This window comes from Pristis pectinata, chromosome 10 (genome assembly GCF_009764475.1).
Source record: "Pristis pectinata isolate sPriPec2 chromosome 10, sPriPec2.1.pri, whole genome shotgun sequence".
NCBI lineage: Eukaryota > Metazoa > Chordata > Chondrichthyes > Rhinopristiformes > Pristidae > Pristis > Pristis pectinata.
The window spans coordinates 15,766,207-15,779,297 of record NC_067414.1 but is presented as its reverse complement, the minus strand read 5'-3'; the positions used below and the strand labels follow the sequence as shown (position 1 = coordinate 15,779,297).

Here is a 13,091-nt window from a genome sequence, read left to right as displayed (position 1 = left end):
GACACACTTCATAAAAGATTTCAGATCAAAATTAAGATTTCAAAATAATGTTACATGCTAAAATGGGAAACCCACACAGGCAACATTTATAAAGGAACATTTATAAATAAATTTACTTCGAAAATTCAAATCAAGAATCAAATCAATATACAGTGATTTCCTATGATACATTTGGAACACTTATAATATGGTCATTAGAACCACAGTTTAGTTTTTAAACTCCTACATGTACTTTAGGATTATGGATGTAGCAAACTTCTGAACTTTGAGGCAGTAGTTGCCTTCTGCTCAATAAATGGCTTCCATAAGTCTGAAACTCTTGGCAGATTTTGTACTTGTTGTGGAACAACAATTATTTTTTCTTCCTCCAGCAGCCACCTCAAAACACATCTAAATGCAATCTACATAAACACAACCAGCATATGTTGAACAACAGGTTATAAAATTAACTAGTTTCAAAAAAATTGACAGCACTGTACAATAAAGAGTAATGCAATGAATGATGTAACAACTGTAAAGGAAGTAAAAACTATACCCACAAAATACATTCTTATATAAGAAAATACACTGAGAAGGCAGCTCATTCCTGCAAACCCAATGTTAGTTTGGATGCATTTCAGAACGTTGCCAACTTGAAATTTACGTCTTGTTTTCAAGAAATCAAAAGCAGATCAAAATCAAGGACAAGTTTCCCATTCTCAATCTGAAAAATTAGCTGTTCCTGTGCACCAAGTTCTGTTCATCTTACATTTTGAAACCAAGAATAAAGTTGTTTGAATATATAAATAAACCTTGAAGAACTTATTGTACAAGTAGTAATTGACACATAGTTCATTATATTTTGCATCATGAATTTCTCAGAATTCATTTGTTAGCTCTGGGAGCATCCCTGCCAGTAAGTTGACAGCACTGATATCTCCACCTGTCAAAGTCCCTCTCTTACCAACCCTTATCAGGAATATTAACATAACTAAAATCCATTATGATGAACAGTGAAAACAGAAGTTGCTGTCAAACATGACATTTTCAGTAAAAGGTGCTCCATCTTCACCTATATTTGCTGCAGCATAATTTTGTACATTATACAATTTAAAGTGTCTAGATTAGGTTTTAGATGACAAATACGTTTTTTAGATTTTCACAAGCTGTATTTCTCTCCACCTTTTTCAGACCCTCTCCCCACCCAGCCCACTCTCCGCACAGACATCTCCTTGAAGAATGAAAGGCGATTCATACTGTCAAAATTTGAACTACAAAATGGACTACAGTAAATTTGAATACTGTTAAAGATATCCCACTAGACAAATGCTAAATAACTGAAGTGCAAGAACAAGATATTAACATTTGTAATGTAGCTCTTCAGAAGCAGCAGTTTCCTTCTCAACTAAGTCCTAGCAGTTAGATTGGTGGTACATTCCCCTAAATCACTAGAAGCCCATGAGGCTTGCCTCAACCCAGAGTTTCCTTTATACGGCATGAGATATTCGAAGGAGAACACAGACACTTTGATGAAAATAGAAAGAGTAGGCTCAGTGCTAGTGCAGCTAAGCAAATTTTAAAATAATTGTCAGTCTAACAAATGCACATGAATACCTCAAATATGTGATATTAGCATTCTTTACATGCTCAAACATACAAATGCTTTTTTTTAAAAAATGGTAAAACCAATAGTTTGAAAGTTCACCTCACTCCCCATAAATCTGAGATATGGAATAAAATTTGCTCTCACATAATTTATGCAAAACAATGTAAATAAACAATTTTTTTTCAACTCTGGTTTCCTGACACATGCACAGACTCACAGTCTAGAGATCGTGATACTGTCTTTTCTTGGAATGCAACCCTCCCGTAACTTGGGCATCACCTATAGTGAAAACTGTAATGGATGTACAAACTGATGCACTAGAGCAAGAAGCATTTTTTTTTAAAGTGCTTCAACTGCATGAACAAGATTGCAAAATGTTAATATAACGACTGAGAAATTTATTCTGCAGTTAAGTTCCCCGTTTATTGCAAATAGAACACTTTAGCCCCTTTACTCTGAACTACATTTTTGCTTTGAAAGATGAACTGGATAAGTTTATTGGCTTTATCACTTTTAGGATAGTGAAGTTGTAGGGAGTTGGACGAGGTGGCGTAAGATGGCAAGGTGTTACTTGAGATGAAATACAGTGATGAGATCAAAAGCCTTTTCAATTTGAAAGTCATGCTTCAATTTACCCACGCTACAGTAAAACTCCAACAATCTACAGGATTGGGACTTGAGTGATGCCAGACTGGCAGATTTTCCAAACTATTGGATCAAAGTCAAAGTCGAGTTTATTGTCATATGCACAAGTACATGTATGCACAGATGCAATGAAAAGCTTACTTGCAGCAGCATCACAGCCACAGCATGTCATTTCTATTGATACCCCTGGACATTTTTTTTTCTTACAATAAAGAGGTTACACATGATTATAATATTTTTCAGTTAAGCAAATTTAAAGCAAGCATGGGAAATGTGCTACCTTTAAACTCTCTGGGGCCACAAGAAACATGGTCCCGATGAAATTAAAGGGAGCACGGGACACAGCAGCCGAAGAGCCAGATGCCAAACCATTTGGATTTCCAAAGGGTGAGATGGAGGATTATCAGTTTTATTGTACAACTTTTTGGTCTGCTTTACAATGTGAGGATATGTATATGTATCCAAGATGAGAGTTAGATAGGCATTTTTAAGTTAACACTTGATGTATGCAAACTTTATTAAAACCTCTTCCCTTTTCATTTCCTCTCTGGGGGATAAAGTTGAAGATAGGCTGTCATTCCAGGCCAGAGCTTAAACAGGTGGAAGAGGGGTATCAGGGATTATGGGAGGAATTACTCACAGAATAGAGTAATACAAGTGTTCAGTATGTTTTGCACAATTACAGATCAATGCAGATCATGTCAGAACCATTTTAAAATTACTCAAGGCTAGCTCTCCAATGGGAACGGAATTTTTTAAGATATGGGGGTTACTTTTTTTAAAAATTGTATGCATAGACATTTAAGCTTATGGAAGTATTTGAAGGTTCATTTAGAAAAGATGAGATGGAGTTGCTTTTCACAATATTATGTGCACATATCAGCTGGGATTATTCTTTTAAACATTGAAACATTTACCAGTATTAGTAATAAATTATGGTTATTACTAATACTGATAAATTATGGTTAAGTGATGGTATAAGGATGACATTCCTGTGATTTATAGTGAAACTCTGTCAATCCGGCACATTCAAGAATTTGGTGGTGCCAAATTGGCAGATTTTATCTGCAGTATTCCTTGTGTCTCCAGAGACTATTAGATGTTATTTCTATTAACATCTCAACGATCCTTTGTTTCTTGTTAAGATATTAGACAGTTCAATAATAAATTTTCAAATAGAAAAGGAGCAAATGAACCAGGGCACCAGTGAGTGGGAATGGAATGTGGAAACCCAGGCCCCAGTGAATGGGAAGGGAGACAAAGCAAACATTATCCAGTGAGCCAGATGCTGAACCTCGGGATTTCTGAATTGTCAGATATCGGACTATCAGAGTTTTACTTTATTCAGGGGCAGGCATGGTAGTGTAGCGGTTAGCATAACACTATTACAGTGCCAACAACCTGGGTTCAATTCCAGCCACTGTCTGTAAGGAGTTTGTACGTTCTCTCCGTGACTGCGTGGGTTTCCTCTGGGTGCTCCGGTTTCCTCCCATATTCCAAAGATGCATAGGTTAGGAGTCATGATCATGCTAGGTTGGCACTGGGAGTGTGGCAACACTTACAGGCTGCCCCCAGAACATTCTACACAGAAGATGCATTTCACTGTGTGTTTCAATGTACATATGACTAATAAAGAAATCTTATCCTATCCCAAAGTGTGTAATAATTTTTGCATTTGCCAATAGTACTAAATTTCTCAATCCCTTCATGGAAACGGCTGCAAAAACATATCACACATCTATTTCCATTCCTGATCCTGCTTAATAACTTGAAGCACCTTTCAAAGTTTCCAGAAACCCCAAAGTGCTACTTCACAGCTTATGAATTCTTAATTACGTTGTTTTTTAGCCAAATAAGACAGCCAATTTGAACACACCAAGACCCCACAAAATGACAAGCTGACATTGAAATAAAACCATGCCAATGATACAAAAGAATCCTTTCCAGTACTTTGAATAATTTCATGGGTTATTTTACACACAACAAATTCAAAAAGGTCTTGGAATAAAATCTTATCCGGAAGATAAAACTCTCAAACAATGCAGCATTCCTTTGTGCTCAATCCTAGCTTCAGTCTTGAATCAACAAATCCATAACTCAGAAAAGTACACTACTATTGAGCCAAGCTAAGTGCTTTACGTGGTTCAGCAAAATTTCAATTTCAAACCGATATGATACGAGAATAGCATTAAAGTTATTGAAGTCAGTGAGCAATTAGCTAGTATCAGAAGCAAAACAATCTGCAAGAGATGCAGGCAACTTTGCATAATTTTTGCAAACTCAGACAGCACATTATGATTTACCTGGTATCCACCAGTTGTCATTTAAACTTTAATGATTGAGTAAAAGCTTACTCCTCAAATCTCTCTGGAGATCAAAGCTTCAAATATGCATTGAAGCCCATCTGCTCAGATCTGCTTTCATTGGATCTCCACAGAAATGCAAGAAGTATGGCATGAAAATGTGTATATCACCACTAGTTTTTCAAAACAAAATATTAGCTTGAATTTCTTCTTTGAAGTTTTAACAACTGTTACGAGAATTTGAGGTGGTTTGCATTGATCAGGTGACCTTGAAAACAAGGTGTTAGAACAAAACTGTCAAACAGTGCACCAAAAAGTAAAGCAAACCATTTGATGCAAATTGTAGTTTCACCTGCAACAGGCTGTGCAAAAATTGAAGTCAGACAAACTAATGATTCCAATTTCATAGGTGATTATTTGGCAAATATCTCCAACTTGTTCACTTATGTGCCACAATCCTGCTCAAAACAGATCAAATTTTTCTCAGAAAAGTATTCTGGGACATTTCCTGCACATTTATTTTTGCAATAAGTACTCGGCTACTTTAGTTATTAAAACGAGGAGGTCCTATGCCTTGAATATATTAAACTTTGAGCATTTATGTCATTAAACAGGCAGAACAGAGAGGTTGGCAAGACTGGATCAATGAGTTTAAAATAATGCACACAGACTCCTATTATTTAGAATTATACTCTAGGACACTGTTCCCTGTAGATGGCCTACTTATTTTAAATTTTATTTACAGCGTGGTAACAGGCCCTTCCGGCCCAACGAGTCTGTGCCGCCCATTTTAAACCCAAATTAACCTACCCGTGCGTCTTTGGAATGTGGGAGGAAACCGGAGCACCCGCAGGAAACCCACGCAGATATTATAATTTGTAAAAGTGCTCCGGTTCACTTGCATATTTGTAACACACTCCAAAAACAACTTGCAAGCCATCCAAACTAAATCATTAATAGATTAGAAGTCCAGACTGTGTCGAGTGTATTCACTAGAATGTGAAAAATCAGCCTCAGGCCCTTGTCTGTGTATTACTTTGCAGTAATTCTGAAGAGCTTTGGGATCCCTTTATGATAAAGGCACTACATACAAGTACTATTACAACAATTATTTCTGCTAGTGGTTGTGGGCAAACATTTCACATCTCAGTATTTTCCCTGAATACTAACAGGAAAGTCAATCTGTTAATAATAAATAGGTTAATGCTGCTTTTAAAAGTAGTGAACCAATAAATCTTTACCGCATTATTATTGTTGAGTCATTGTTAATTTCAAACTTCAGATGTTTATAAAGTCTTTTTTTTATTTTTGAAAGGCTTAGGTAGTGATTTAAGAGAAACAGCCTAATATTTTGGTATTGTCTATTACTAAAACTTGGTTCCAAAACTATCCAAGATACTGAAACAACTATATCCCTTCTTCAGCTTCTTAAAAAATAGTATTGATTTCAACTGGTAATTTTTACCTGCCTTTAACCACAAGATCTGTGAGAAGGATGTATACGATAATTATGCAGTTTTATCAAATCAGCATAGAATTCATTTCCAGTTAGAACTAAAGATTTGGTTCACAGATCAGCATGATTGAACGTGAAGACTGCACATGAAAACAAATCAGAATCCCAACAACTACTATTACATAAAGTGTCTATGACCTTTGCAGGACACATTTTAGGCTTGATAGATGCAATTGCAACAGGCTTTACAGTAACACACAGGAAAAAAAAAACAACTGACCATCCTAGAAAATGATCTAGATCATCCTGGCCTTGGCCTGCTGCCCAAGTATGCAGCCCAAAGTCCTTGCCACCTACATTTAATGGGGCAGATGCAAAAGGCTGAATGAGCTGACCCATTAGGCATCTGGTAAGATGGAACAGGCTCTTTATCATGAGGGAGCCTTGGGTCTCATAAATCTTCACATTCACTTTGAACTGCAACACAGAAATCAAAGGTTTGTTCTACTTGCAATCTAAATTACAGCAGGATCATGCAGCACCTACAATTTCAGTTTAAAATCTTGCCTTTACAAATCATCTTATAAATGGTCAAATCAGAGCTGTGTCAGTTATTTTAAAGCCACTGGGTATGGACATTGAAGGAACCAAAAGGCTTTCCCTCATTTAAAAACAAAAATCCCTTTTCACCAATAAATACAGACACAGGGGAATAAATTTTTAATAATGGCTAAGATGCAATTGGATCAGAGTAGTTTATTGTCAGGGTGCAATGAAACTCCTTGCTCGTGTAAAGCTCACGAGTAAACAGAGTAAGCATGGTAACAAAGACAACAATAAATTCAGTGACGAGCACAAAACAACAGAATGGTGCAAAGAGAGCAGTGTAATCTGAGGGAGTGCAAAAGAATTGCTGAAGTGACAATAATGAAATAACCAAGAGAAATGGAATTGAGAGACAGAGACCATGGCAGCATCACTGGGAAGGGTGATATGAAAGAGGTGATCAGCATTATGATTTGCTGCTTGGTCATACTTGTCAATACTGAATTGTTGTGGCTCTCCCATTTAATCAATCTGGAATAACTCCCCAGTACAATTTCCTTCTATAATTATTTTTCAATCGCAACAGAATGTGCACAAATAGCAGTGTTATATTAAGAGACTTTTGGGACACCTGCAGAGACGTTTGTGCTAGGTTATAAAGCATTTCTCCCATAACATTGCTGATAAGCCAGAGGGCAAACAGCTTTACAACTGAGCTAAGAAACAGAAAACACTTTCAAGCTTTTATCAGACTGAGGTTCTGACCAGCTGTTTGGGATTTGATCATCCTGAATGCTTTAAATTCTCCACTTTGGTACTATACTAAATATTTTAAAATGAGAACTTATTAATGGCTAGCATTTATTTCTTTAGTGGCGATGGTGTAAACTCAAATAGGAATAAACCTACCTTAAATAAAACAAACAACAAAGTTAGCTTATTTTCATTGTGCAGCAGTAAATCTATTCCAGTAGTCTATATGTTCTGGAGGAGGGGATGAGTGAAGGGGGAAGGTGAGAGAAGAAAAAAAGAAAAGGGAGACTATGCGAAGCAGTTGGTGGACAAAGACTGAAGGGCCATGTGGACCTCATTCTAATCAAGTCCATCTGGTAACTTGTGTGCAACAGCCACTCCATGTTAAAATAATTCATGCAAAAGCATCTTCTACTCCTCAGATCTGGAGTGGAAGCAAGTCATCTCAATCCCAGGCGACAGCCAAAGAAGGGAAGACATATTTTAGTTGTACAACTAGCACTTAACCTTTGCTGTGCAATTCCATTTCTAAAATTCCTACGAGACTTGTGGTAATTAAGACTTAAATAGATCAAATAAATGTGACTGAGAAAAACTTCACATAATTAGACTGCTTTAATATTACTATGTACAAAATCCAAGTCAAAGCACAAAATAGGTTTGAATTAAAAATTACTAGACACACCGCTGCCTTCCACATTCATTCAAACATTTCAGAAAAATTAGCACTTTCGATTTCATTTCAGACTTCCGGCATTCACTCCATACTCTCTTCCTCTGATGCTCAGATAATTATTCTGTTTCTCCCATGTATACTTTTAGAAGATCCACCTTTAATTCCCTGGTCTTTATATAATGTCTTTTGTCACATAAATATCTCCCAACTTCCACCCCATCACAGATCTTTGCACTTGACCTCTCCTTTTCCCCCTCCCAGTTCTTTCCATGGTTCTTGAAAGTATCTGTCCCCACTCTTCCCTTCTATATGAAGTTTCTACCGGCAACATAACATACTTTTGGACACAACTGGTAAACCAAGTGAACAATGTGTGATGTTTACCTTGAAAGGTTTAACATGCTACCATATGTTTGGAATGAATGATCAGTTCTGAGCCTGCTCTTCATAAATAAATGCAATAATGCACTATTATACATTAGCAGGGATCATACAGGAGCCCAATAATGCTGGGTCAAGTACATATGTGCCATGTATTGCACACTTGAGCCAAGCTGGGATTCTGGATCATAACACTATTACAGCGCCAGTGACCCAGGTTCAATCCCCGCCACTGTAAGGAGTTTGTACCTCTCCCTGTGTCTGCGTGGGTTTCCTCCGGGTGCTCTGGTTTCCTTCTGCATTCCAAAGACGTACAGGTTAGGAGCTGTGGGCATACTATGTTGGTGCCAGAAGAGTGGCGACACTTGCGGGCTGTCCCCAGCACATTCTCAGTAACAAAAAAGATGCATTTCATTGTGTCTTTTGATGTACATGTGACTAATAAATAAACATCTAATTATCTAATATCAAAAAAACTACAAGTCCTTGGTTATGCTTTAATTTTACCCTCAAGCAAATCTCTATTAGCACTGCTATCTGACCATCAGAGAATAGGTTGACTACTTGCATTTGCTTATCACTCACACAAATTCACCAAACCATTTTTCTCCCACTTCTCCATTCTTTCCCGTACTGGTATTCTCCAAAGAAACACTATCCACACTGAACATTTATTCTGAAAGCTATTGCACATTACAGGGCCACAGCTTGGCAGTTGGGAAAAATACACTTCAGAAATAAAATCCATTCAAGGATCTGTAAACTGAACTGAATTAAGCCATCTTAAAAATAACAAGTTCAAAGCAAAAATAAACAATTTGCTTTGAACAAATTTATTTCAACAGAGCTTAAACCTACAATCCAGCTTCTAATATAATTTTGATCATTTATCTTTTCTACATTCAGTCTCAATTTCAAAATAAGTTTAATTACATTACAGAATAATAGGCAGGCAGTTTATTAGAGCTCACAACAGGAACCTCTTGTCCTGGAGATAAATCACACAAACCATTTCTGGATGGCTACATTCTGAAGATCAATTTAATCACCTCCAAATGATGGATCAATTTATGCACCAAAACTTCACTCAAGATTCAGTAGTAAAAGGTTCCAACAGAAGTCTTCAGTTTTTATTATATCGATGGGAAATGAATTTGGAATCAAGGAAAAGGGTTGTAAATCAAATCCACTCCGGTTGATCACGTAACCAATTGCACTGACAGTCAATACAAATACCAACAGTTTAAATACATATGAAGGCTATTAGTAGTGACTGATGCGTTGATCCACAATCAAAGCCAAAATTTTTTTTTTGCAACTGTGGAGAACATCCAAGTTTAAATAGCAAGGGTCTCAACTTGGCTAACAGAATGGAAATGATGCCTATCAAATCATCTGTACTATATAGGCAATACTGTCCATAGGCCAGATCCCACAAATTAAAGCACCATAAACTGTCTGATGAAGCAAAGAAATGAATCACATCACTGAAAGCTTGTATGTGAACTTTCCCAGAGAAAAAAATACACTGACAAATTTTGTGACCTTCGAAAGAAAACAAATTTACTGTCAAAGATAGAGGCAAGATATTAAAAGGCAGTCAGCTAATATTCAAGATATTTTCAATACTCAATGCAAAATGGAAGACTTCTTAAATTTCTAACGAATTCTTAAAGAATTTTGCATAAAGTTAAACAGTAAAAATTGGAAAGCAAACAAATAATTTTCTATAAAAGAACAGGAATTGTTTTCTGTATTTTTAGCTCAAGTTGGTGACCCAATACAAGATTGAAACAACTGTACATGTAAAACTTTGAAAATGCTGTTGCTCAGCACACTATTGAAATTAGGGGCATATCACTTTATAAACTCTCATTACTAAAGAAACTAGAACAGCAAATCTACATTGTTAAACCAATCTCTTTGGTTCCAATGATAAATGCAACACTGCACCAATTCCAATGAATTTGAACAAATGACAAATAGAAAACACACACCTTACCTTTCTTAACATTTTGACTGTATGTTTCTTCTCATTTGGCAATTGTTCAATCTTTTCAATTAATTCCATATTTGATTTTACATCAGAAGCATCAGTTGTAGTATTTAGATCTTCTGAATAGCTCACCTTTTCACTTTTTAAATGGTTTGGACGTTCATGGATTAATTCCGACTTTGCCTTTTCCATGTCATTATGTACAATATGTTTGTTATGGCTGTGATTGATTGATGGAGCTTTGTCTTCCACAGCACAACATTTCAAACAAATATATTCTTTGTCCTCTTTCTCCAGTTGCTGGGCTTGGCCAAGCGTCAGTCCAACACAGTCTCCATGAAACCAGTCATCGCATCTTCCACACCCTACCATGAACCTGAAAGCAAACAAAATCCAAGTTTACTGTATTTAATGAAAGATGGCTCAGAAGATTCCTCAAAAATGTTAATGATTTCATAATGTGAGACGTTTCATCTACTATAAAGAATGCTCTTTTAAAAACACTTGAAATTTACTTTTCAGTAATGCCTCATTCCTCTGGTTATCCATCCTTAGATAGACCGATTACAGATTCTGGGATTTATATTTCAACATGATCAACATCAGGACATTGTAAAAAAAAAATTTACATACACTGAAGTACTTATGAAGTAGAGTCAACATTGTAACACAGTAACTAAGGCACCTAGTTTGTACAAACCAAGGCTCCACAAAGAGACGTGACTGGAAGACAAGGAAATCTGTTTTAGAGTTGCTGATTGAGCATAAATGTTACACAGGAAATCCAAGAGAAGAATATTGCCACGGGATACATTACATACACAGTGGGTGAATGATGGAAAATGATTCAGCCATCAAAAGAAGATTTCTGAGTGATGAACACTCTTTCAGGATTGCAACTACATTCTCAGTTGAAGTCTTTGTTCATTAACTGATCCAGAGATCTGAGGCAGAGTGCTACCTATAAGCCAAACATACATCTATTGAAGGACTAAATGGCTCTCACTGCATTTCTCTTTTAAAAATATATCAAAACACACTGGCTGCAACAAAAGCAGGTCATTCACCCCAATGTGCAAGTTTTGCTATAATACCCTTTGCACAATGAAAATAACAACCCATCATTTCAACCACATTTCTCTGCCTGGTCCAATATCCCTTTCTCTTCCTTTCACCATCCAATCTGATGTGAATATTGCCTTTTTTCCCCTTCAACCACAAGCCCTAGACGGGACTCCTATAACTTCAGCTCAAGTAAATTCAAGCTTTTTCTCCATTCAAAGAGTTACATTTAACCTTGTGTCCACGATACCTCACATTAGTGTCATACAGTACAGAAACAGGCCCTTCAGTCCACCATATCTGTGCTGACCCTTGTACCCATCTACACTAATCCCATTTACCCACATGAGACCTTGGTAAAAGAGGTACTGGTTTATCCGCTTCTTACATGTCAGGAGAGTATCTGCCTTCACTGCCTCTTCGGGCAGCATATTCCAGACTCCAGCCACCCTCTGTTTAAAACCCCCAGTTCCCTTCGATACCTCTCACCTTAAATTTCTGCCCTCTTGTCACCCAACCTTGGGAAAGTCATTTTTACTATCCACTCTATCTGTCCCCCTCATAATTTTATGTACCTCTATCAGGTCACTCCTCAGCTCCAGGGAAAACAAGCTCAGCCATTCCAGTCTCTCCTTATAACTAAAATGCTCCAATCCAGGCAACATCCTGGCAAATCTCCTCTGCACCTTCTCGAACGGAATAATATCCTTCCTATGGTTCTAAATCTTAACTACAGAAATAGGCTATCTCCATCAAACTTGCCTACCATTTCATAATCGTAAATTACTGGACAATTTAATTGAAATGCTCAAGTTTTACTTGTTAAAAGATAAATTAGTTTCCCCCCCACCCCCCAAATCAGTATTTAGGTGTTTGCTGAATCTTTTATATTGAAATTTGAAGAAAGTGTTCCAGAATGCAACATATATTATCCAATTCGAATAGCAGTAATTTTTTTTTAATTAAATAAATATTTGTTCACCATCCATTTTTCCAGTTCTGATGAAGGACTGTATGCCTGACATATCAACTTATATGTACTCTGTACAGCCAAATTGAATGTTGGCCTTCATCATAAGAATGATAGAGTACAAGAGTCCTGAAGTCTTGCTGTAGTTATAGTGGTTTAATGAGATTACAGCTGGAGTACTGTGTGCAATTTTGGTCCTATATGAGGACAGCTGTACTTGACATAGTGCTGTGGCAAAGGTTCACAAGATTGATTCTGGTTTGTGGGTAAATTGAGCAGAAAACATTTATACTCTCTGGAGCTTAGAAGAATGAGGGGTAATCGCAAAGAAACAAACAAGATTCCAAAGGAGTTTCACAATACAGAAGCTGTAAAGAAGTTTTCCTTGCTGTACAAGTCTTGAACCAGGAAACAATGTCAGGATAGGGATTAGCCATTTCAAACTGAGTTGAGGAGGAATTTCTTTTCTTATAAGATTCTGAATCTACTGAATTCTCTACCCGAGAGAATAGTGGATGCCAACTTATTATGTGCATTCAAGGCTGAATCTGATAGATTTTTACACCACAAGAATCAAGGATCAAGGTGATCTAGCAGAGGAATGATGTTTTGGCCAAAGATCAAATCACCAAGACCTCATTATGGCAGAGCAGACTTGAGGAGTTGCATCATCTACTATTTCTTGTAGTCTTATGTACCAGTTAATTTGTGATACCCA

General features: G+C 36.8%; 1 protein-coding gene across 8 annotated transcripts in view; it reads right to left on the bottom strand.

Annotated features, from left to right (window-relative positions):
- Positions 1-13,091, bottom strand: part of phf3 (PHD finger protein 3) — a 99,670-nt gene that overhangs the window by 61,288 nt on the left and 25,291 nt on the right. For 6 of the 8 annotated variants that reach the window (XM_052024518.1, XM_052024519.1, XM_052024524.1 and 3 more), the window contains one exon: positions 10,348-10,717. In XM_052024518.1, coding sequence (XP_051880478.1) covers positions 10,348-10,717 — 370 coding nt within the window. The remainder of the gene's footprint in view (positions 1-10,347; positions 10,718-13,091) is intronic. The other 2 variants (XM_052024520.1, XM_052024526.1) reach the window with 1 other exon arrangement.